Source organism: Strongylocentrotus purpuratus, unplaced genomic scaffold, assembly GCF_000002235.5.
Source record: "Strongylocentrotus purpuratus isolate Spur 01 unplaced genomic scaffold, Spur_5.0 spur5_scaffold_4, whole genome shotgun sequence".
NCBI classification, from domain to species: Eukaryota; Metazoa; Echinodermata; class Echinoidea; order Camarodonta; family Strongylocentrotidae; genus Strongylocentrotus; species Strongylocentrotus purpuratus.
In genome coordinates, this window is record NW_022145610.1 from 34881040 (window position 1) to 34908096 (window position 27057).

General features: G+C 37.3%; 1 protein-coding gene across 3 annotated transcripts in view; it reads left to right on the top strand.

Moving 5' to 3' along the window:
- Positions 1-26657, top strand: part of LOC579018 (retinoic X receptor-like) — a 36739-nt gene extending 10082 nt beyond the window's left edge. For 2 of the 3 annotated variants that reach the window (XM_030997390.1, XM_030997391.1), the window contains exons 4-8: positions 21769-21948; positions 22336-22505; positions 23519-23645; positions 24771-24995; positions 26270-26657. In XM_030997390.1, the coding sequence (XP_030853250.1) occupies positions 21769-21948; positions 22336-22505; positions 23519-23645; positions 24771-24995; positions 26270-26520 (953 nt within the window). In that variant the 3' untranslated portion in view covers positions 26521-26657. The remainder of the gene's footprint in view (positions 1-21768; positions 21949-22335; positions 22506-23518; positions 23646-24770; positions 24996-26269) is intronic. The other variant, XM_030997392.1, reaches the window with a different exon arrangement.
- The last annotated feature ends 400 nt before the right edge of the window (positions 26658-27057 follow it).

Here is a 27057-nt window from a genome sequence, read left to right on the forward strand (position 1 = left end):
CTTTAAATGTCTCAGTTTATTTGTTGTCTTCATACATGTACATATACACGATGCATGTACATAATAATAATATTCGGTTCTTTTATAGCGCATATATTATACAATGTCTATATGCGCTTCCAAAGAGCTTTGGAAATATATCCCTACACTGTAGCTTTAGCTCCGGCAGCCGTAATTGGCGCAAAGTGCATCTCAAGGAATAATCCCATTTACCTCACCTGGGTCGAGTGTGGCAAATGTAGATTAATATGCCTTGGTTCTTATGTGGGGTGCTGCAGACCCACTTGCCCATCCCATTGTTCTACGATTACTGAAATGGGCTTCTGAATCTACATGTGTATATCACTTGCCTTTTTGGGCAAATGAATGCTCAATTCAACATTTAGGAAAACCATTGACTAACAGTAATTGTGAACCCATATGATCAGGTACATGAACGTACATGTATATGTAGGTCACAAGAAGAGTTGGTTTAAAAAGATATTTTAACTGTAACTGATAAAGTTGGGACTAGTAAAATTGTATTTCTAATCAAGTAATGTTATGCCTGCAATGTTTTTTAATCATCCTGTTTGGTAAATTCTTTTTTTATCTTCTGTCAAAAAATAAAAATAATTCAAAAGCTTTTCAATGAAGCAACCAAATATTAAACTTTTGTTGAGTCCTTTCGTAAATTTCTGGATTAGTTAGTTTCTGCACTTTTTAAATTCAGTTTGATCTATTGCTAGTGATGATATGAAGTCATGTTCATCAGCACTTTAAAGGTACTATGTCCCTTTTGCAGCCAACCTCAAATTCTGTAGAACTTTGCAGGAATTATGAATATGTCATGTAGAACCCTATCTATGAAATTTTAACGTTAGCAGTGTCCTCATATTCAAATTATGCAAGGAAACCTGTTTACTTGTTAGACTTCACTGTCAGACACTATTGAGTGACTGACTGGCTTTTTTTCTTCTTTGGTAATAATATACATGACAAGAGTTGTAAAGGGTACATGAGCATTTGTCTACATCAATAACCCACTTCTTGTGATGGCCAAGATTAAACTGATTGAATCTTTGCGCAGCATAAAACGTATGACCATTCGGTACAATTGTCTGAAAATCAAGACTATTACTTTTGGGCTCTATAGTCCTAAAGTCGATTTGACAACTAATAGTCGTTATTTTCCCACTTGAAGACATTTTCAAGCCCCACCTTTTTTAGGGAAGTTCTAAATTAGTATTATCTTTCAAATGCAGTTGGAATTTAACTTTTTCATTTTTTTGGCCTGCAAATGGGACATAGTACCTTTAACATTCTGATCATATAAACTTTTTCAGTGTTATTTTGTCTGTTGGGAGCCTGAGGGGTGTGAACTCTGTGTAAAATGATATGAGTTCAAGCTCTTCAGGCTCCAAGTCCAAACAAATCATGATATTAGTAAGGTTTACACAACAGTTTGTTAAAGGGATAGTTGAGTTCTGTTTTCAGACCGCAAATGTTATAGCTCTTTTTCTTACCTGTGACATTTCTAGTGCCCTTTTAGAACTTAAAAGTGCTATGAAGGTCATTTTAGACCCCAAAATGTAGCTATTTAGTTTTTTCAACAGCTTTTTAAAATTATTTGTGGTGGTACACAAGTATTAGAAATCGTTATATTTATGGATATTTCAGCCGTCTCTGAACCGATTTTGATCAAACAAAGATGATTTTGTCATTTAAATTGTATGTTCTTTCAAATTTGACACTCAGTTTTTTATTATCTCACAAAAAAAATATTTTGTGTAGCGCCCTGTGCAACAGAACTCAACTATCCCTTTAACTTAAAGTTAAGGCCGTGGTTATAAGCTTCAGAGTTATGTTGCGGTAAGGAACGATGCAGATGCTAGTTACTAGTTACAAACCACAGCAGATCTAAAGGTTAGCATGATAACTAGGAGCATAATCTATATTTATTTCTGACATTTATAAAGGGTAGCACATATTTACCAATAGTGGTTTTCATCGTATTTGATTTGTTATGATTTTGGTGATTCCAAAATTTCACTTTTGTCACGTATTCACTAGAATAACTATGAGAGGGTTAATTCAAAATTGAAATTCTACCACCTAAACATAGGGAAATCTCATATTTTCAGGAGGTGGGGGGTTTTATCGGGAAATTCTTAAAGAGAATCCAAAACCATTAGGATTTTATCCGATAATCAGATGTATACATGTAATCTGTCAAATGCATCTAGAAATCTTTAGTAAGAAGAATATAAGTAATTTTCTTCTATTAGCACTCTGACCGATAATCATGTTGCTTGAAAATCTGAGTTAGTATTATGGGCTTTCAGAATATATGTGTACATGCTCAAATGAAGCCCTACTTTTCATTTGAAAATTCTGTTTATGGTTTTTTAAATTTCATAATGTTAATCATCTGTTTTTTTTCTTTCTGTTTCTCCAATGTATAGGACAGTGTTAAAATGATATTTCTGTTCATGGGTGCTCCTTTTGGATATTATATTTGCTCTCCGCTCCAGTGTATTTTTTTGCTGGTACAACATCATACATTAATCCCAAATTATGTGAAATTAAAACCTTCCACTGTTTTCCACATGTCTTCATGCATTTTCGTAAACAACTCCGTTCATTGAACTGCAGTACTCACACTATAAGATATTCCAACACTCCCTTTTCTACCCATATGAATGATCAGATTGTTATGTAAGTTTGTGTTCTTCTGTATATCCCGTGGGCCATATCACATGTTTTTTTATCCATCATTATGCCAGCCACTTTAAAGATAAAGGTGAGTTCTGGTAAAAAAAGAAAAAAAAGAAAATGAATTCTCACATAATCAAACGAAACTTACACTGAATGTTCAAGATTACAAATAAATGTCATGTGCCAAACAATTTGGAATAAAATGTATACTGGCTGAGTAATGATCATAGAAGGATTAGGAAATCAAGGTTACATGTAGTAGCCCCGACACCATTGGTGTAGTCCCATATACATCTTTCTGTGTACAGTGCTTGTTACTTTACCAAGACTGGGCCAAATTTTGCAGTACACACCAATACTTACATGCTACATGATCAACTTTTTCTGATCCATTCCACACCTTTTCTTTCACAATGCAATCGCATGACCAGAACTCACCTTTATCTTTAAAAGTACTGAATTTTTATTTCGTGTTTTGATCATTACACAAATTTTTGATTGTCAAATGTGAGCAAAGCCAATGTGCATTTGACATTAAAATTTGAATAGAAATTGAAGTTGAAATGTTTTCCTTTTTAAAGATTTAAGTTGCTGGATGCAGATAGACAGTGTAGAGCTTGGATAAAATATTATTTGTGTATATCATGAGGAAACAATTAATCAGCCAAAATAGTGCATGGCATATTGAAATGAGTTATGATTATTAGAGCATAGAATGGGGCAAAATGGAAGGACAAAAATGTGGCCCATTGCCCACATGGAAGTTCACTTTGAGTTGACCTTTTGTGAATCTCATTGAGTGTGAGTGCTAGTCTAGCTTCAAGTAACTTTTACCTTTATACTGTAAATGCATGTATAGACTTGAGAGTTTGATTGTGGTAATCAAACTTGCAATAACTCATGTCATGACTTATACTTGAAGCTCATATTTTGAATGTGTGATGCTAACATGAAACCCCAAAATACAGCACCCCAAAAAAATATTTAAAAAAAAAAAAGGAAAGAAGAATCTGATGAATTGCCCCTGTAAAGATAAGTTGAGTTATGGTCATTTGATTACATTATGTATGAAACTGTCTGGAAGCAGGTTGGAAAGCCGGGTTGATTAAATTGTCCAGAAGGATACATGTGGACTGTGAGGTTTTGGAATGATCAAAATGAAGAAAAAAATATTAATTTCGTAAATATGGCTTAGGTTCTCATTATCAGCTATTTTTCATCATATATGCCCCGATTATTACCCTGGCTTTAGCAAGGCTGCCATTATGGTGCTCTAGCATTTCAAGGAGTTCATTCCTGCCAGGTACCCATTTACGTTGCCTGGGTTGAGTGTGGCAAATGTACATGTAGATCAATGTCTTGCTAGAACTCAACCTGTTCTTGAAATGTCAGAACAAAATAGGAGAATGTCTCTCGTTGAAAATACATGGTAGGAGCGGATGTCAAAGCAGGTCATGACCTTGTCTTGTACATTCAGAAAAGTTGCTGTGCATTTCGTTAGGAAATGTGTTAGAACATGGGATAGGAAAAATAATTCAATTTTTTTCCTTCTCACTCTTGTGTCCTTGTTGACACTGTCAACCACAGTGATGACTAAGTAGAATTGTTTCTCCCTCTGCCCAGTTCGTACGTACTAAAGATGTGTCTGCAAGTTGAAATATGCCATCACAAGTGATTATTAATAGGTTAAAACAGTCCATATGCTGTATTTGTTCTATTTACTTTGGTGGAAAATCAATAATACAAAACAAACAGCATGACAGCTAATACATGTAATTGATATAATACAAGCCTACTACGTTAGTGTGAAATGGGTTTGTGTCAGTCAGATGTGATTTATCAGGTGCTTCCAAAAACATGTTTACAATGTGGCCTAAAGTTATCCCAAGTTTAGCCTCCTAGAATACGGTCCAATAAGCGTATTTTGTTAGTGCAAACGGGGCCAGTGTCAGACATGATTTATGATGTGCTTCCCCAAATATGTTTACAATGTGGCATTGGGTAGTCAATAAGTGTAAGAGTCGTGATTTACTACCCAGCCTCCTTAGGAAGTCACCCAGTGATTCAGTTCTCAATGAACTTTCCTCACAACCATGGTGCTCTCCATCAGTACATGTACATGTATGTAGCGTTTGTTTTCTAAAAATTGGAATATACAATTGTAAAAGACATTGTCTAATTAAAAGTTATCTCCATAAAGTAAAACTGTAATTTTTGAGTGCCTTTTCTAGTCTCCATCATACAAGACCTTTGTGTGGATTGTATTCCTGCAGTATAAAGTAGTCTTTTATATATTAAAGGTAATACAAAGTTTTGGTATGGGGTCATGAATTTGGTTCAAATGAACATATTGGAAGCATATCCTACAATATTCAGTTATCGTTGTCGCAGTTGAAATCTAATCTAAAGTTATGAAATTGTCAATAATAAACTCTTTAGGTTATATAGCTCTCTCTCAAGGTCAAGATGTTAATTAAGCTATGAAACAATGTTTCTTGACTAAAATCGACCGATTAGCTATTCCCGTTTGGAAATTATATATCACAATTACATATTCTGAGATTTTCATGCTCACAGCTACCATTGTACGGCCGTAGGCGCTATTTAAAATTTATCAAAATTTACCGGGAGCACCGGTAAATTTTGATATTAAAATTTTTCTCAAAAGCAGAAGTGTTTTAGGGGCTAAATTTTCTAGTGCTTTTAATATACATCCACAGGGGCATCCAATTGTAAAGAATCGCTATCCATCCAATTTTCAAAATTTCCCAAAACTTTGTATTACAGTTTTGATTTATTTTAATGATTTAGAGACTTTTTCTGTGCCCCCCCCCCCCCATGTACATTTCAAGCTCCACATGTAGCCCATGTGTTCAGCTTTTTAAAGAGCTTTATCATGTCTTTGAGCCAAAGATATTACACCTTTTTACTTGAAGTTGTAAATAAATGTAAATTGCTGAAGCTGTAAATAGTAATCACTGCACCCATAAAGTAAGATAATAAAGTGAGTGTTTCAATAGTGCCCCTGGAGCCCTTGTTATGTGTTGCTGTGTATTTTAATGAGCTCCCTGAACAGCCTAGCATGTGCTGGATTAGAAGATGCCAGCTTGCAATTAGCACCTCTAAGCCAATTAGCACCTTTGAATTACCTTTATAAGTAGTGTAAGAAGATTAAGGCCCTATGACACCCCCTTAATTGTACCTGTAGATCTTATTGATCTGGGTAAAGAGCCTTATTATGTGGTAAAGAAAAGGAAATGGAAGAGTGATTAGCTCCTTTAATCTGCTAAACTGTTTAAAGCTGTTTTCAATGATCCTCTATGTCCATATCAGCAGTTTAGCAGATTGTTTAATCTGTAAGTGATCCTCCTGGTATATGTGAACAGCTCTATCATATGCCAGAGTAAAGATTTTCAGAATGGGATTAGCACGTTTAAAATGAGGAGGCCATGGCTGTGTTGTCCCACTTTGGTTGTAGCTGTAAACAGCTCTATTATTATTATATCTCAAAGTAAAGAATGCCTGTGTGTAATTAACACCTCTGCAGTGATTAAAACTTTAACATTTTGAATGTCATAGCCATTGTCAATGATCAGTGCTATTAATGCCATTAAATTGTTAATTGTTTAATAATAATAGAAATAAAGTCATTTTTATATAGCGCATAATAATAAATTCTCTATGCGCTTTGCAACAATCAATTATACAATCAATTACATGATTAATCTTAAGATTGAATTATGCATGAATTAACAGAAATAAATATCGTTTACCGGTAAGCTGTTGTCAATAGCTGTGTCAAATGCTGCAACAGAGATTTTCAGAATGTGATTAGCCCCTTTAAATTGTCATTAGAAGAAGTTGACCTCAGTAAGGTCAGACAAGAAAACAACACAGGTAATGAATGTCAGGGAGAGAAAAAGAGGCCAGATATTAGTTTGCAGGCACAGACCCTTGTCATTGCTAATGTGTTGCAGAGTGTCTGAACAGTGATACTATGTAGACTACATAGTCCACTGCGCTGTCTACTGGACTCCATAGACTTTGTACATAGCTGCTCCAGAAACTAGGCTAGGCTCGAGGCTTGTGGCATCGTGTTTAATAGAGTGTGTGTGTATTGGGTTTTTACAGACGTGTATCAATCAGATATGATTATTTACGTCTGGGGGCCGACTTTTAACGTCACCATCCGAAAGACGTGACTCAGTTTCGAACCTGCGTCCTCGGCTGAATCAGTTTGTAACTTCCACTTTTTAGCTGGATTACAGGCACACGCCACAACGCCTAGACCCTGTCTGTCCCTACAGACTACATAGGTATGTCCAAGGGCGCGTTCATGCTTGATTTTGACGGCCAGAATCAGGCATCTGTTACGCGTTTAGTTTAAAACACGGTTGCGTCTTAGCTCACTTTTGTAGAATCACCGAAAAACGGCGATCACGATCGCCGATCGTAAACTCACAAAAAGATGCGTTTACAATTTGTAAACGCGTTTAAATGGGGTCAACGCACTGACCTCTAGTGGGTCTACGTAGCATGCACAGTGAAGGTTTGCGAATCCAGCTGGAAGACCAATTAAGGCCACACACGGAGAATTGCCTGGGGAGCCAGAGAAGTAAGCATGAACACTACATCGTGGAACTGCGATCACGATGAGCGTTTACGATGAGCGTTTCAGATCGCTCATTCTGCCTTCAAAATTTAAGCATGAACGCAGCCTAAGCTGATGAAAGTTACTTGTGCATTGTTTATTTCACGTTCATTAAACTAGCCTAGACACAGAGGGTGTGAACTGTTAGACTAGATAGATATTACACTTGCAAGTTGCAACTACAAAATCTGCATGGTTGATTTTGGCATAGTCCGAGGCTGATGATTGAACTTTATAGTCCAGGCTCAAGGCTTTATAAAATTATGTTAAAATGTCAATTAGAGTCTGTACGTTTAGACTACTATTCAATGTGTGAAGTATTTTAATGTGTCATGTAGAGAAGAGATGTGCTGTCATTATCACTATCAACTGTCAAATAAGAGAGAGAGGTGTATTTTATTTTGTTTTGAATATTTAAATTCTATACAAAAAGAAAGAAAAAATTGTACATACAATACCGGTAGGCAGTTGTCTCTGCAAATTGCTACATGTATTACATGTACAGAACATCAAGGCATTTAGGCTACTGCTTACAGGTCAATTTTCTATGTGAACTGTGTGAGTATAAAGTTGATTTTGCGATTTTCTCATTTTCCTACAAATTTTGATATTCTTGTTGAAACCTGTTTTTCGATCATCTATATGGCTGGTACAGGTAATCTAATAAGCTCTTGAATAAACAGGTTTGTGAATATCTCAGACAGGGCAAAAATCACTTTAGATAGTAAATGGGTCAGTGTGAATTACAGAGGCCCCACTGACCTTTGTTTGGTTCACAATACATGTAGGCCTGTTTTCATCAGCTCCAGATTGCCAAATTTCCCGTATTTGAACTATCCCGATTGCAAATTATCCAGTCAATTTGCGTCTTCATCCAGTTAATTTGCGTCTTCATCAGCCTGAAGTTGCAATTAGCGGGATATTTGGTCGAGATAATCATCCCAAGATATCTTGGGTTTCAAGGTCAAGTCTCGAGCCGATGAAGACGTGATTTGTAACTGCAGGATTATTTCCCAAATCAGATATATCGGGCTATTTAGCAATCTCGAGCTGATGAGGACAGGCCTTGTATTCATTCTTGATACAGTTCCAACTGGTCTGATAGCCTGTTCACACTATAGACAATTGTAAGAAGATTTTGGGTAAAAGAAACATTGTATTGTGAAAGAGGCATTCATATGGATGACACCATCATATCAACAAAAAGAATTGTTGTAACAATGTATTTTAACAAAGAAACTAGTTTTTGAGAGGCTGGTTGACACGACAGCTGGGCTAATCATTTGTGTGAGCTTACAATAAGCCCTAACTAGTTCAAGTGTTAGAAACGACATTCAGACCAGCCAAAAAAATACACGGGGGCTCGGGGCGAATTACCCCCCGAAATGCCCAAAAGAGCCCCCGAAAGTCATAAAAGAGCCCCCACAAATTTGCATAGAGTTCAATGCAAAACAAATTAAAGAGTGTTATTTTCATGCAAGTAAGCTTGAAAAGTAGCCTCCGAAATTTTTAAAGTATTTTTTTCCCTGATTCAGACAGACAAGAATATTTGACTCTGATTCTTTGTTGACAGCAAGTTTTTTTTTCTTCATGTCCTAAATAAAAGAAGATATATTTCACAGATTAATTTTTAGTCAGACAAAACTATTGAAAATGTCTCGATTTGAATGGTTTAACATGGAATTGTCATATAATGTTAGACAAACACAATTGATCATTGCAATACGCTATTTACATGTAATTAGGATTATGTTTACCTGAAATAAAAAACAAATTTGTTCAAAACATTATGCTGTAGGGCAATTTGAGCTTATTTGGATTGAAAGTCGTGTCTTTTGGTTTTTATTTGATATTGTATTATGGTACAGTTTATGTCTGCTTATATAATAACTAAATCTGTAGTGATGCATTTTATGATCATGTATGCACAGTTTTTAATTGCAGATCACTTTCCGATTTTCATTTTCAAAATAAGGATTACAATGGTAACAAGGCAGTATAAAGCTTATTTGGTTTGAAAATTACATAGACCTGTCTGTGCAATTTTTATGCAGATCCCTTTTTAAATAGTTTGCGTGCAGATGGGAATAGAGAAAACAGCTTTGGCATTTGAAAAGCACATCCTTAATCATGCTGAGCGATTCTTGTGGCTTCATTTAGATTGAATATACGCTTGATGTATGTACCATGCATTAATGCATGCATGTCTGTCCAACTCTAGAGGCCTCTTCACATCGAGTATTTAACATGGAACATTCACATTGGATGGGTGGGATTTATATTTTTCTTTATGTTACATTTGAGAAAAATCAGTATTTTGTTATTCTCTCTGAATTATCCTTATTCCGGCCCCCCCAAAAAAGATATCTATCCCATGATGTGGTTTCATATTGCTGGAGAATATGGTAAATCTATTAGAATGTGAATGGGATCATGAAGAAATGCTTGGTTTGGAATTTTGTTTTTCCCATTATAAGCATAAGAAGAATGTCATGCTGTCTTTTTCTCTGATGCCCCCCTCCCCTAAAAAAAAAAGAAGAAGATAATATGTTAGCTAAATCAAAAGAAAATGGTGAATGGTGAGCATTTTTTTTGGGGGGGGGGGGGGTGGTTAGAAAAATGTAAATATCTTTTTTAAAGTGTGAATAGGGCCATCCACAAATGCTTGAGTACATTGTACATGTATCATTCTCAATCTCTGTTGAATGATTGCTGCAAGATAAAAACCACAATATGCACTCTCTAGATACTTTCAATACCATGCTTTCATGGATTATCAGCGAGTAAAGCAACTGTGGTCAAATTCGGTGAAGTAGAGTGCTGTAAATAGTTTAAATATATGATTCGGCAGCAAAACAGCTACTTACTTCTTAAGATGACATAAAGTGTAATATGCTTCACCTATCTGTATCATATAACACAGTGCTTAGTGAATTGGGTGCGGTTGCCATTCATTTAACATATCAAACTGTTGTAGTTTATGGTGTCACGTTTGAAGGAGCCGTATTAAAGATTAAGTTGAGTTCTGGTCATGCGATTGCATTGTGAAACAAACGGTGTGGAATCGATCAAAAAAGGTTGATCATCCAGCATATAAGTATTTGTGTGAATCATCAAAGTGATAAGAAATTTGGCCAAGTTACAAGCACTGTACACAGAATGATGTATATGGGACTACACGAACACGTGGCGTAAAAATCCGTCCCGATTTTTTACGATGTTACATGCCATATTTAGAATCTGAAGGCATTTGAAGAGCCATGCTTTTCAGGGAACATGATATCTGATAATATTCTTCCACCCTTGCATATTTACAATGATAACGCTCACAAAGTATTTGTCACCTCTTCCCAGAACTCAACCTTCTCTTTTTAAACACTTGAGATTATTAAAATTTGCTGATTGAGATTGATGAGAAATCTTTAACTGTGAACATGCCAATTGAGTCTACCTGATACGCCATATACCAATGTTCAGTGGAGTATTAATTTCAGTACATCCTCTTTGTTACAAAAAGACATGGTATTTGAGAACATAATTTGACAAGCTCTCTATGAGGAAAGCATGTAATTCTCAATATATATATTTCTTGATAGTATGAGAAAATAATTTTTTTGATATTTCAAGAAAATTAATGTTTGTAATCTTTTACATTTTTCTTTAATGTCTTGATTTAAAAAATATATATTTTCATCTATTTGTTGCTGATTTTTTTCCTGATGGCAGATCATATGTAGATATTATTACATATTTTACTAGATGAATAAGTCAAACTCAAGTTTATGTTGTTGTTTTGAGATAGTATTCAGAGGTGAATAGTCTACTGCGTATAAGATGTGAGAGAGAGAGAGGAAACAAAATTAATCAGTCTCAAATCTTCATTGAATGATATATTCTCAGGTAGATTTAATATCAAGCTACTTGTATTCTCAAATCTGATTTGGTACGAATACTCCTTTATTCTCTCACTCCTTCTCTCATGAATAAGCAAATATAGCAAAAGTGACAAGATGCGCTAAGCAATGGACCATGTAAGTACATGATGTACATGTACATGTAGAATTATAATAAAATATATTGGTGATTGTCACAAAGTATGTCATGGTATCAACTCACAAAGTGAAATGGGGAAAACACCGAAGAAATATAGCAGGGCACCCAGCGCTTCTGTGGTACTCTCAGGGATTATGTGCACTGGGGAAGAAATTAATTTGTGATGAATAATGCAAGAACTCCCTCTGTTTGCGATATATTAGGGATATCTGTAGTTTAGCTGCAGTTGTTTTCTATGAATCGGTAATGAAGTTGATGCTGTTTTCTCCTTCTTTTGGATAAGATTATGGGGATAACTTTGTGATCAACCAGGTAAATTCTAGGCGCCTGGTAGTGTTAATCATGTGCGTAGATGTGTGTCTTGATTGACGTGTGTGATTACGTCAGAATATCCAGGTCTTCGCTAAAATAAACCGGAACTTTTCGTTTCCTCCTCCCTATCATTCTTCTGCGCTCTCTCTCTCCCTCCCTCCCTATTTCCTTCTCTCTCTCCTTCTCTCTCTCCTTCTCTCTCCTTCTCTCTCCTTCTCTCTCCTTCTCTCTCCTGTAGTGTGTACAGTTATTGTATGTACATGTATATTATAATCATTTTCAACATGTTGTTACACTCTTTGTAAAATGAGATATTGTGGAAACCAATAAACTATCTATCTATCTATCTATTTATCTTTACTGTTCTCTCTTCCCCTCTCCCCCTCTCCCTCTTCTCTCTCCCCCTCTTCCTCTTCTCTCTCCCTCCCTATTTCCTTCCCTCCCCATCTCTCTCCTATAGTCCTGTTTACTGTTCTCTCTCCTCTTCCCCTTCTCTCTCCCTCCCTTTCTCTTCCATCTCTTCATCTTAATCCCTTTCTTTCTCTTCCCCTCCTTGCTTTGTCCCTCTCCCTCTTTCTTCCATCTCCCCCTCTTTCTCCCACTCTCTCTCTCTCTCTCTCTCTCTCTCTCATGCTTTCTCCCACTCTCTCTCTCTCTCTCATGCTTTCTCTCTTCCGTCTCTTTTCCCTCCATCTCTTTTTGTCTCTTCCTCCATCTCTTATCCCTCAATCTCCCTTAACTCTTCCCCACACTTGCTTTCTCTCATTAAAAAAAAAAGGGGGTGGGGGGAATACATACATTGAGGGGATATAATGTACATGTAGGTGTGAAAATAGATGCCTCATGGTCTATAGCAGTCTATAGAATTTCCCCAGAGAAGGTTTCCAAGCTCAGCAGTTGGACGAATTCTGGAAACATGGATTGTAAGAATTAATGAGGGAAATTACTTGCATCATTCCAACGTCAAGTCTGCATCAGCATGCAGGCATAGGAGAAAGGCATTATTGCATACATGCAGATGTCTCCCACAAGCATTCTTACATTCTTGCATTCTCTTTCCACTCGGGTTTTTATCGTTTTCCCCAGTGGTTAATTGGATCATAAACATAAGTCTGTCATTTTGCAGGATATCACTATTTGAAAGGTGTTTAGGGAAATTACTTTGAAAGTACCGTATGAAAAGAGATGATGTAAGCCTTACAAAGCGAATGCATCTCAACAATTGTACACCCCCCCCCCCTCCCCTTTTTTTCTTTTGAATTGCTGAATATAGAAATACCCACTGTTTGTTTACCTATGGTCCCTATGAGGTACTGTAAGCTGTTATTTTCACGAATTTTACGAATTGCATATTATCACGATCACAACAATTTTGACACCTCATCATTCCGGAGCGCGAAAATATCAGCATAAACGTATGCGCTTACGATGTTCATAATACAATGCTGTCGCCTTACGCCCCACATGTTCCTTCTCTTCCTGCACATATATTGCACAGCTTGCACGGCGCACGCAATCCGTATGGTACTCGGTTGTATGTGGTGCGATGGGCTGCCGAAACTTGTGTGTGTACTATACGTGACCGTGACCGAGTCTGTGTGTGTATGTGTTAGCGCTAGAAAGTTTGTGAATATTTCATGCCCATTCATTAATTCTGCTGTGTGCTTTTTACGAAAGCAGCGACTCGCGAAAATGTCTCTTAGCCTATCATTCGCAAAATATCAGCTTAGGCCATTAAAAAAAATAAACGTGTTTAGCGTCCCCGCCCGCTTCCTTTTTGGGGGCGGCCTTACATGAGAAACACTACTAAAATGATCTATTTCTGATTTATAAAATAAATAAATAAAAAATCACGGCGGCCATCTTGAAACAAAGACCGACTGTCGGTGAAAATGTACTGAGCAGCCATTTAGAGAGGCCATTTTGAGAGGCCATTTTGAGAAAAAAATAGAAAAAACCTCCTCCTTCCTATTTTTCAAAAAATCAGGACGCTTAACATGTTTGTGTGTTTTTTTTTTTTTTTTGTGGGGGGACCTTAAACAGTAATAGAAATATGTATCTCTGTGGTTTCTAAAAGGTCACCATGTAGTTTTGAATTAGCATCACAGCTTCATATATTCAAGCAGTATAAAATCATGCATAACATGATTCCATTAAAATGGGGTTGGATTATCCATGCATATTATCTTAGTAAAGGTCACATCATCCTACTGCTGCCAAGATGGCATTTACTTGTTTGTTAAGAGCCATAAGGGCGCAACTGTTATACATGTAAAAATGAATAGGAGTTAACGCCCTTCTGGCTCTCTGTAGATAAATGCATGCCTAGCTTGGCCCAGTCTTATAAAGAGTTGATAATAATCGCAACTTATTTGCGATTGATTGATATTAATAGCAAGTGTACATAAGAGATAAAGTGTAGGAGACTGCAAACTTGCGATTGATTGGAGGACTTGAGATTGATTTGGATCAACGGCAACTCTTTATAAGACAGGACCTTGTGTTACAATGTCTGTCTTTGTGTAATACACTGCATGGATCCTACAGTTGTATTTTACTGTACACGGCCTGTTTCCTAATACAAATGAATTACACTTTGACATATATGAGGTTACATGTTCAAGTCATCTTGTGAGAGCTGTAAGGGCATTGACTCCTGTAAAACGATGGGGAGTTACGCCTTTCTAGGGCTTAGAAGATGAAGTATTAACATACACGTTTTTGTTCGAACATAATATGTACCAAACACATGGACCCCACAGTTACAGCTTACTTGACACAACATCTTGCCTGTCCAGAGCCAGGAGGGCATTAACTCATATACTTCAACACAGAGTGAATGCCTTTCTGGCTCTGGTCATATGCATCCTAATGTGAATGAATTACCCCATGACATATTGTCTACGTGAGGTCAGCTGTAGATTCGTGAGAGAATATAGCAACGTAGCCTTGTCTAGTAAATTAGTTCAACTTCATGAGGGAAGAAGAATGAATTTGGAATTCCACTCGAGTACAAATGTTTCGGGTCAGTAGAGAAACTCTGCAGAATGAGAGGTTGTCAAAAGCAGGGATGAATACTCAGTTGTGATTCATCGCAAATAGTCGTTATTCCAGGAATTGAAGTTATTTGCTCTTGCAGTTCCTAATTTTTGTAGCTTTTTTGTTATAAATTCAAGTTGATTTTTAATATAGGTTTGATACAGAAATTAATTTGTACGGTCACTTATTGACCAGCCATGCATCTTTAGATATGTCTGTTCTGTGTCTGAACAGTATTAACTCACATGCATGTATTGTAATACAGAGTTAACAGAGTTTTAGCTTTAAACAGAAATAAATAGGATATAACAGATTTATACATTTGTAATATGTTGCATTGCTTTGATATACATGTACAGCTAAGAATGACAAGATTCATAGCTACTTGATGTACAGCACATATGCATTGAACAAAAATATTTAAAATTATAGTGCAAAGAATGAATTAATAGTAATTCATGCAAAACATTTGAAATAGTTCATCAGTACATGCAGGTAATGTGAAAATTTATGCATACAGTATGTATGTCCTCTTTATGAGGAGCTACAATGCACAGTACCACATATTCGTGCCTGTGTAGTTGATCTTGAAGATGAATATGTCGGTTGTTAAAAAAAAATTATATTGTGAATAGTAGATGAGAAGAAAGTCTCACCAAATAATGGTTTTTTTTCGTCTTCTTGGCATAGCAAAGGTTAATTTCTTTTTCTCACGTTGATCTTTCAAATTTCAGACTCTAAGATAATCTAGAAAAACAAATGTAATGAAGTCTTGTCACAATATTGATTTTTTAGGTATAATAATAATAATACCGGTAATACATTTATAGAGCGCAGAAACTTTCTAACATTAAGTACATATTCTACTGCGCTACAAGAGCTCCTGATATGTGTCATACTGTACAGGTATTAAAATCATTTGAGCAAGTTTTTGTAAACACATTTAGAAAATGATGCAATACGACAATGCATCTTCTATTTTTTCACACTGCATCATAATCAGGCAATTTGTGTTTCTTAGACATTGAAATAGGTTGGTGCTAAAATAATCCATTTTATATTTTCTCGTGCAAAATGTTAAAAAGAACCCCCAGTCCAATAATAGCAATGAACACAATGTACATCCAGGTTTTGCTACATCAATGTACATATTAAAAGGATGGGGAAAACATCCAATTACAATGCCTTCTTTCTTCATTTAGTTACTGTATCCATGTACAGTATGACACATGCATACAGCGAGCCTCCTCTACTTCATTGTGCAATTTGAAATGCATGCATGTGCACATTTAATCAAGAAAGAAAGCGTGTATGGAGAAGGAGAGGAGGGAGAGAGGTGGGGAGGGGGGGGGGGGGGGGGGGGGGGGGCTGGTGGGGGCTCATTAACATGAAGCTCATGTATATATGTTGTGTGTGCGTATGAGTACAGTCAAATTCCCATTGGAACATGAATGCATGCATAGTGTATAGTATGATTCCTTTCTTGCATTCATTATGCATTCATTCGTACATGTACAGTAGGTAGGTGTACTAGAGCGCTCATTCATCCAGTCCGTCCGTCCGCTCCTCCCAGTCTGCCTTGCTTGCATGCATGCGTCTGGCTGTGTGGGCCAATAATGCAGCATTGTTCGGTTCGGCGGAGACGGCCGGCTGCCAAGTAGAAGCCAGCCAGCAAATGACCTTGACATTATAGAGGCCAAGTGCTGCCAGTTTTGGGAGCAGGTTGGGTTGCACTGATCACTCTCATTCATACCATACACTGATTATTGAGTTGTGGTCTTGAAATTGGGGATGAATGACGTAGTCATGAAGTGGAATCAAGATATTAAAAAACTTCCATTGGACATGCATTTAAAAACTTGATTGTATATTTGAAAATATCCATTCTTTGGATCGTCATCCCTCAGGCTCATGCTTCCATTACTTCACCTAATCACAATGAAAGGAGCAAATGTCTGCAGTTTGTACATGTGCACTGGTGATACTGCCAAGTCTGTCCAATGGGGTGTACTGTACATGCAGTAGGAAAAATAGAATAAATGAAATTGTATACCAAGATGTCAATTTGTTGAAAGGGATATAATTTGTGTGAACTATTACTTTTTAGGCAGAGTCAGGACTGATTCATTTTAGTTATATAAATAACAAGTAGGTTAGAAAATGGATAAATGGATAAATGAGACCTTTGAAGTTCATCAATGAACAAGGAACATTTTATTACTATTTTCATTATGTTTATATTAACATGTTTTCAGATATGGATTTGCTATAGGGTTCTCCTATTAAAGTGGGAAATCATCTCTGCATTTAATTCATATGGATTAGTTGAAGCCATATGAGATGACATTAGTTAGGTTCATATGGCAGTCTGTTAACATTAAGTGTGAGGTCGTGGATTTGACCTTTGAAGTCATCTTGTAGTTTGGGATATTTCTGATGCCCTTTTGCTTATGAAACTTCAACTTTACCCGAAGTTACAAACCGCATGCGATCTTAAGTTTAGTGTGAGGTAACACGTTTAATACAAGCCGGAAGGGGGAGGGGAGGAGGGGGGGGGGGGGGGGGGGGAACTTTCTCAAAGTTATGTGCCATGCAGACTCAATTAACTATGAGGTAATATGCCAGTTCAAATGTATGCTCCCCAAGCTTGTATTTTAAAACGTCTAGCCCTTGTTGTTTCCGTCCCTTGTGAACCCTCGTTGTTAGTGGATCGTTGTTCATAACTTTAAGGTTTCGCAAACTTAAAGGTAAAGATCAGTTTTGGAAAGGCCCCCCTCTCAAGAAATTGAAGCTCTCATTACCAATCATGTGAAAGAATATGTTTTGATTAATATGTGATGATACAAATTTTGCCAAGAAACCGCCTACTAATTGATCTATTTGGTAAATTATTATATCTATTTGGACCTGATAGATATCGCGCACGTGTCACATAGTCCCATATACGTCTTTCTGTGTACAGTGCTTGTAACTTTACCAAGACTGGGCCAAATTTCTGATAATTTTTATGATTTCTAGAACCTTAGAGTACACACCAATACTTATATACTAGATGATCAACCTTTTCTGATCGATTCAACAACGTTTCTTTCACATTGCAATCGCATGACCCAAACTGGTCTTTAAGGTTTTGCAAACTTAAAGTTTAAAACTACAACATCACCATGTGAACCTAGCTGTTCTAGTATTATACCCAGCCTACATGCTGTGTCACTGCTGGTGTTCTAACAGCTGTTTACTGCTCTGACATTTACACCACCTTTATACTAGTTTTGCGGCAAGGAGAGGGGAAATAAACGTCTGTCCTTAACCCATTCACTCCACCAAGTTATGCAACGATAGAAACCTGTTTACTAATTCCATGCATGCTTCTTGAACAAAAGTTTTTCTTGACAACTCAAGGCGTTGCAAGGAAGTTGCAATCAATTGCAAATCCCCAAAATCAAGCGTAAGTCTTGCGATTAATTGCAAATTTGCAATTGATCGCAAGTTAACTTTCTTGCGATGCCCCATTAGTAAGAGAGAAAGAGAGATACCTTTGATTAAAGGGTTGTTTGTATGTTAATAGGATGATTTTGCCATTAGTGAACAATAACATGAATTCCATCTCATTTGTTTTCTTCTCCTGAAGTTGAAAACTCTTGTGAAAATTGTGTGCCGGCCGGGTAACCTGATCTGAATTAGACTGCCTCAGGAGGAGGCCTTTATCGGCCTCAGCAATAGAGCCAACTGGGGATGCCTGCATCATGAATGGCCGCCAACCCCGCTAGGAGCTCACCTAGAAACATTGCAGGGATAGTCGCACCACGTTCCAGTCGGAAACATGCACTGTTTTCTGTATTAGTCCTGACGAGGTTCCGGTGTGAACAATAAGGGGACATCATAGATTGGCTGGAAATATGCGCTGTTTCCGCTCTCTCGGTCCAGTTCCAATGTGAACCTCATAAACTTTTGATTTACAATAATTCTTTGGAAATGTTCGCAGTTTCCTATCCTTACCGGTAATCACGATTAAGGTTTAGGTGTGAACACCATGTGGACATCAGTAACCGTTTTAATAAACGTTTCTTTTTTTTAACGGAAATGTGCGGCGTTTCCTCTCCTTAGTCCCGATTTAGGTTCTACTGTGAACAGTATGCAGGCATTGTTACCTTTTGATTTAGGATTATTCATAAAAAATGTGCCCCATTCTTTATGAGTATGTGAACATCATTTCCAAAAATGCAAAACAAATTTTAAGAGTGTTATTTTTATGCAGGCAAGCTTGAAAAGTAGCCCCCTAAAAATAAATATTTAATATTTTTCCCTGATCATTTATTTCTAGTTTCCTACACACTTGTGAAACAGAAATAAGTGCTGTTTCTGTTTTCTCAGTTTGGGTTTAGATAGCGGTGTGAAGTGCACATGGGCATCATTAATGATGTATGGTTGGTTGTTCAGGGCCCCCGTCTTACAAAGAGTTGATATCCATCACATCTTATTTGTGATTGATATCAATCGTAACTATGTACATAAGAGATAGGAGACTGCAAACTTGCGATTGATTAGAGGACTTACGATTGATTCGGAACGATTACAGCTCTTTGTAAGGCGGGGGCCCAGGTGTCGATATCCAATACTTACCAAACTAGTAATTTCTCAACCCTGTACAAAACACTACTATACCATACATCTAACCCTAACCCTGTATCATTGAGGAAGAAAGCCCAGAGCTATTGTCTCCGGAGCATACAGTATGTCAAAGCACTTACATGTACATGTACAGTATGTAGACATTACCATTTACCGACCATTGATGATTGATTATGAAACAAACATATGCATCATGTCCTTATTCACAGTGAAGGCATGGCAACAAGCTAAGTGATCAATGATACACGTATAATAATGGGAATATTTTCTTTGAAAGCAACTGTTCAGAGCCTTACTTTGTAAAATGGCATATGGAATAGAAAGCCCTGGTATAAATATCGCTGCCAGAAATTCACATTTTTAGAAAGGCAGTATTGGTTGTATTCCTACAATCATCTGTGTAGGAACTTCACCTTATAGCCAGTTACACATACATTTATCTTACCAATGATGGCAGACAGTTGATGATTGTGCAAGACTTAAGGCCCTTAAGGTTTTTTTTGTAATGTCTTTATTAATATTCAATTAAGTACCTCTTTATTTCTCAGTAAATCACACCTAGGCGCCTCCTTCAAGTATCAAGTGTTTGTCATATGTTAGCATTATGGCTCAACCACAGCTGTCTGGGTAGCTGTACAATTGTGCAAGAAAAATAATGACCCAGCCGTCTGCTAATTGCCATTCCTATTTCCCTCCCCTTCAATAGCAATTAATACTGCTTTATACCACTGTTTTTCACAACCACTCAGTTTTAAAGACTGTGCTTAAAAGAATCTGAATGATAACGTTTGCGTCATTAAGATTACATCCCACCTCTTGCAATCCACTTGAGGCTAGGAATTTCTCTTTTTTTGTTTCTTAGTTCTCACATACTGTACAAGAATACTTCAGCTAAATTAGTATCTTAAAACCAATTGTTATTTGTTTTTAACTTAACTTTTCCCACATCATTCATCATTATAATAAATAGGTATTATATATTTTGACATAAATTTGTAGTGTTGTTGTTCATTGCTTTAAAGGTATAATACAAAGTTTGGGTATGGGATCATGAATTTGGTTCAAATGAACATATTGGAAGCATATGCGATTTAATAATATTCAATGATCGTAATCACGGTTGAAATTAAGTCTAAAGTGATGTAATTGTTATAGCTCCCTCTCAAGGCTGGTATTACTTTAGCTTTAATACACTGTTTCTTGACTACAATCAACCAATTTGCTATTCCCGTTTGGAAATGATATATCAGAACTGCATGTTCTGAGATTTTCATGGTCGCAGTTACCATGGAATGGCCTTGGGCGCTATTTGAAATAAATTGAAATTTACAGGGAGCACCAGTAAATTTTTTATCCAATTTCTTGAATGCAGAAGTGTTTTAGGGGATTATTATACATCCACAGGGGCATCCAAATATATCAAAATTTTAAAGAATTACTATCCATCCAATTTTCAAAAATTCCCAAAACTTTGCATTACCTTTAATATAGTAGTCTACAAAACTATTAAGGTAGACACTTCATACACAATTCTTAGTGCGCCATGTACAGTGTGCCTCAAAAAAAGTGGACAGTTGGAAAAAGTCTCTCCAAATAGATATTCTCCTTTTATTCAGAGTTGATTTTGAATCTTGTTAGTTAAATTGTCTCATGAGCACCTCCCTCCTACAGTATTTAATGTTGTTTATCAATCTTTTATCTCTTTCATTATTCTGTATTGGGTGCATAAAATATAAAAAATGGATGCGAGATGAGTGGCTGAATTGCTATGAAGGTTGTGATGATGGTTTTGCGCATGTTCGTTTGTATAGGAATTAGTCTGACAATAATTATCTACTGTGACAGTTTGTTAATGACCTTAAGATCAAACCAAAGCAGGAAATCTTTTAAAAAACATACTTATTGGCGCCCTTTGTTAGGTGAAGAAATAGCCATCATTATGAACATTTATTATTGAACCTGCACTCTCATACGTGAATACATTAATATTTAATAAAGCTATTCGTGTTTAGAATCTACTCACAGAGTGCATAGTGGTTTTTGTAAACTAGATTATATTCCTAAATTCCTAAATTATATTTTATGAAGGAAGTTTCATGCATGATCAAAATACTTTTCTAGTGCATTTATTTATTTCAAGCTTGAAACTGATATTTAAAGTAACCAAATTTCCTTTGTTGTTTTCTTTTCTCCTCATTTTACCTATTCCTATCTCTTTTTCTCTTCTCCTTCAATTTATTCCTGATCATTTCCTGGCTTCTTTCCTTCCACAACCTTTTACTTCTTTTCCACAACCCTTTTTGCTTCTTTTTCACCAATCTTGGCTTCTTTTCCACCACCCTTGGCTTATTTCCCACTCTTTCCATCTTACATCCGATCTACAGGCAAGCATTATGGAGTCTACAGTTGTGAAGGCTGCAAAGGGTTCTTCAAGAGGACAGTACGGAAAGACCTCACGTATACCTGTCGGGACGATCGTAACTGTATGGTCGACAAGAGACAGAGAAATCGGTGCCAATATTGCCGCTATCAGAAGTGCCTGGGCATGGGCATGCGCAGAGAAGGTAGGAAAAGGGGGGAATTTATAAAGATAATTATTCAAAATAGCTGTCTAAAGGTTATTAAAAGCCTTACATATCACAAACGACTTCATGATATTTCACTTACTTGACTTGTGATTAGTGCTTGCTGCAAAAACTGCCATTATCAGCAATTCGCATAAAAGTTTTGGACCCTTTTTCTTAAAACTTGTTATCAATAACAATTGTGAGAATTCATGTGACAAATTGCTGTCAGCCAATTAATTGAATTGATTTCAGTAGCTTATTTATTGTAATGTGTTATTGATAAAAAAGGGTTTTATGAAACAAGAACCTAGTTTTACTAGCAATCACTTCTCCAGATTTCCTTCGGTAGGGTTGGTAGACAGTTTTATATGTAATGCTCTACAGGTGTTTCTTTTACTTCAGCTGTACAAGAGGAGCGGCAACGCAAAGACAAGCCCACAGGTGACAGTCAGGTAGAGAGCACAAGTGGAACAAGTAATGACATGCCTGTGGAAAAGATCTTGGATGCCGAACTAGCAGTAGAACCTAACAATGGCCCCTACGTAGACACCCCGGTAAGTCTCCAAGAAGGAAATCACAGATTAGTTAGATTTCTTGTAGCCATTGGTTAGGTCTATCTCTAATCCTCAGACCAAAAGTTTACATATCTGCCTCCTTTCGTGAGTATGAACATCCAAATTATTTTTGTTGTTGAATCCCAGTCTGTTAATTTGTGATTAGTAAGTAGGTGAGTCCAAGGTGATGTACACCCTTAATGTTACCAAGTATTATTGACTTGAATTCTGGAACTGTGAGCATAAAGTCACATAAGAGCTCAAGCATGGCTGTGAGCTTGAGACGGTCATCAAATAATGAAATCGTAGATGCGATTGGTAACATATATAGGAAAGCTTGAGTTAACAACTAAATCATTCATACCCTACACAGTGTTGTAATTTTTAAAGTATATGAAACATTGACTTGTACAGATTTATGTTTCTTGAGAATGTGACGTATTAAAGCCTGTCTGCACTAGTTTGGCCAAGGGGATTAGACCTCCCTGCAAGGTCACTGACAGGTGGTTATGTCATCAAATCTGCTCTTAATTAACATAAGAAAATGAGGATCATGGGGGACCAACAGGCACCGATTAGGCATTGTTTGCTATATAGAGGGCGCAAGTAGCTATAAGTAGTGCAGTGGGGCTTCAAAGCTGACATCTAAAAGTATTCAACAAAAGCCCAAATCCAACCGGTCCACCTAACATTCTTGAGTTACGAAAAACAAGGGGTATAGATAATTTAGTTGTTAACTGTACATTTAAGATAAGCATGAACTGCTCCATGGCTGTGCATCCTCTATTAATTCGAGAGTATCAAATTCTGAAAATGACCTTTTGCTGTTCAGATAAAACAAAATAATGAAATGCATTATCATTTGCTGATAAGGGAGGTGAGAATGAACCACTACACATGAGTACATCCTTATGTAAAGTAATGGTGAGTATTGCTCTGTCACCTAATGCTCAAATTAATACTCTTCTTTACTTCTTTAACATAAATGTAATCTGTTATCTCTTCAAACGTAGCGTGACCCTGTGACAAACATTTGCCAAGCTGCCGACAAACAACTCTTTACCCTGGTAGAATGGGCCAAGCGAATCCCACACTTCACAGAACTGCCACTGGATGATCAGGTCACGCTCCTCAGGGCAGGTCAGTTACACCTCTTGGCTTTGCGTCCGTATCATTGCTTTGTATTCAAACTGGGGATGCATGATCGTTAGCGGAGTAAAAAATAACCTCCTCGTTGTGAATTTACAAGAACTGTTTTCTCTCAGTATGACCCCTTTTTGCCTAAACCAGGTACAAAATATGCTCTATATATGTCTATTGTGTGGCTTATTGAGTATAAATTCACAAAAAAGTACCCTCTTTTTGCAGTATTTGCCTTACACTATTTGAGTCACAGGTTTCTCCTTTAAAAAGATTAAATAAATAGTGTCCTCTTTTTCAAATCTGCCGAAATGACCCAAATTTTTGAGAAAAATTTCTAACCAACACAAGTACACAAACTCCATATGAAGTGACACCGCTGGGGGCTCTTGCCAGTGCCTAACATACTTGGTTCTAACACAAAATCTTGGGGCTTCTCAAAAATAAAAAGCCCTGAGAAAAGTTCTTCCCCATAAAGGGCACTTTCATAGTGGCCACCTCTCCATAAAGGCCACCTGTGTTTAGTGGCCAAGTAGTTTGTCTCCCTTGAGAAAGAAATATGTGTTGTAGAACCGATCTAGAGAGAGAGACCACCTGCCTACGGTGACAGGTCTTTCTGTTTCCCTTGGGAGACCTTGATAGACAGGTTTGACTGTGTTTCAAATCATACTTTCAACCTGCAAGTCCTGATCTGATACCACAAGGTTGTACTTTATTCGATTTGGACTCTCTCACTCACTCATAATAATAATATAATAATATTCAGCTTTTATATAGCCCTTAATACATCTCGGACGTCTCTAAGCGCTTTACAGATATACTATTACCTCGGTCATTGGATTCAGTGCTTGCCCTGCACACACTGTGTGCACAATCTCCACTCCCTGGGGAGAATTCCAACCAGGCATAACTTGACGCTCAAAAACTGTTTGACCAACAATGACGGTCGCATCGTACCGGGTACCCATTTTAACACCTGGGTGGAGAGTGGCAAATGTAGATGTCATTGTCAATGTCTTGCCAAAGGACATCAGTGCCGCGTCGGGACTTGAACCGCGGACTTTATGATCCACTCGACCACGACACATTCTCTCACTCACTCTCTCTCACTCATTCTCTCTGCAGGGTGGAACGAGCTGTTGATTGCAGCCTTCTCACATCGCTCCATCCAAGTGAAGGATGGCATCCTCCTTGCCACCGGCCTCCACGTCCACCGTAACAGCGCCCACAGTGCAGGGGTGGGCACAATCTTTGACAGGGTCCTCACCGAGCTGGTGGCTAAGATGAGAGAAATGAAGATGGATAAGACAGAGCTTGGCTGTCTCAGAGCAATCGTGCTTTTCAACCCAGGTAAGACACAGGCTGCAATAATCTATTGTACAGTCACAGTAAAAACTTAATCATAACTTAATCATAATTATGATTAATAAATGACACATGGCTCAGAGTTGACAAAAGACTATGTTTCGTTGACAATCAGCCATGCAACGAAAGACTTGATGCATGGCTGATCGTCTACGAAACGGAGTTAAAGTCATTTGTCTATTTTGATTGTTGCTACGACAGGCAGCCAGTGAAAACGAATTTGTTTAATCAAATTATGAAAATGAAAACCTTACTATTAACCAACAGAACTTTGTTATTCCTTGCTCAATTTGCTTGATTGAGGTGTCATATGAAAGGGCAGAAAATGAAGTTTCTAGAAATGTGATTTTCTCTTTGAAATTCAGATACCGCCCGCCAAATGACTTTTTGGTTCCCTCTCTTAAAATTGTTTTTAATCACTCATGTGTGAAGTATGCATCATATGAGTTGCATCAAATGAAAGAGGAGGATCTAAGCTTTACAAATATGTGTCATTTATTAATTATAGTTGTCATTAAGTTATGATAAAACATCGATAATTCTTGGTTTTGTTTTTTCTTGGACGCACAGTATAAGCTGTTATTTTTTGATGAATTCTGCAAGGTTGCTAATATAACTTGTATAAATGTCTTGGACAAATGTCGGGCAAAAATGATTAATAAACAACAACTGAGATCCCTGTATACTATAAAACCAGAAACTCTTCTGACATGAAACTTCATGAACTTTAAACAGCCGCTATTGTCAAGGCAAGAATGCACTCTACGAAAAGCAGATATTAGTGTTGTGTGGCTGTTTTGGTTCTTTGGCAGCATGAAACTTTCTTAGATCTTAACCACTCACAAATCTGGTGACTATCTCATGTAATAGTATTGGGTTCTTGTATAGCGCTCATGTCTGTCACACGTGACACTCCTGGTGCTCCCTATTAATACCCTGGCTTTAGCATGGTTGCCATTACAGCGCTCTAGCATCAAGGAATAAATGCCTGCCCGGTACCCATTTATATCACCTGGGTTGAGTGTGGTCAAATGTAGATCAATACCTTGCCAAATGTACATGAAATTTTGTGGTTTAACAGTTAGCTGTTATTTTCATGTGAGTTTTTTTGTGTGAATTTTTCAAATTTTGAGGGTCCCAATTTTAAATGCAATAACATTTGAGCTCACTTATAAAAATGATTTGGAAAGAAACAGAAAGCTCGCAATCGGGACTCAACCTTCTTTCTTATTTTCTTTCTTATTTTCTTTGTACCACAGATGCCAAGAACTTGACCTCGGTACAGAAAGTGGAGGAGCTACGGGAGAAGGTGTACGCCTCTCTTGAGGAATACTGCCGCAACCAGTACACGGACGAACCCGGCCGCTTCGCCAAGCTGCTCCTCAGACTGCCTGCCCTGCGCTCCATCGGTCTCAAATGCCTGGAGCATCTCTTCTTCTTTAAGCTCATCGGAGACACGCCCATCGACACGTTCCTCATGGAGATGCTGGAGGCACCCAACAACAGTTGAGAGATCGGTCGGCCCAACGTCTCTCTCTCTCAAGACGGACGCAAGTAACCTGACATGGGAGATCATGAACTCTTTGAAAACTTCAATGGACTCTTTATTGTGATGGTTTTATCCATGTGTTTGTTCAGGTTCACGTCCCTATGGGTGTCCCTACCTGCCTGTCCACGTCTCATCACGTACGCATTTAAGAGTGCATCGCAGGCAGCCCTTTGTGTATTAAAAGCACCAGCCAATAGTCACTGGACCTCATACTTTAAAAAACTGAACTGTGTCGAGATCAAGTCTGCACAAACTAAAAAATGAGGTCTTTGCTATGGTGTCTATGATCTATGTACAGGCAATTATCATATGGAATCTCCTCTGGGAGATGATCGAATCAAGTTGATTTCTGATAAGCTCTATGATAATGTAAAGTTAATGTGGTGTTGAAAAGCAGTTCCAATGAAGATGTGGTCTTATATATGAATTTATATATATATCATTTTGTTGAGCTTGTCCCGAGAGCTGACGTCTATGAATCTAACTTGAGATTGCTTT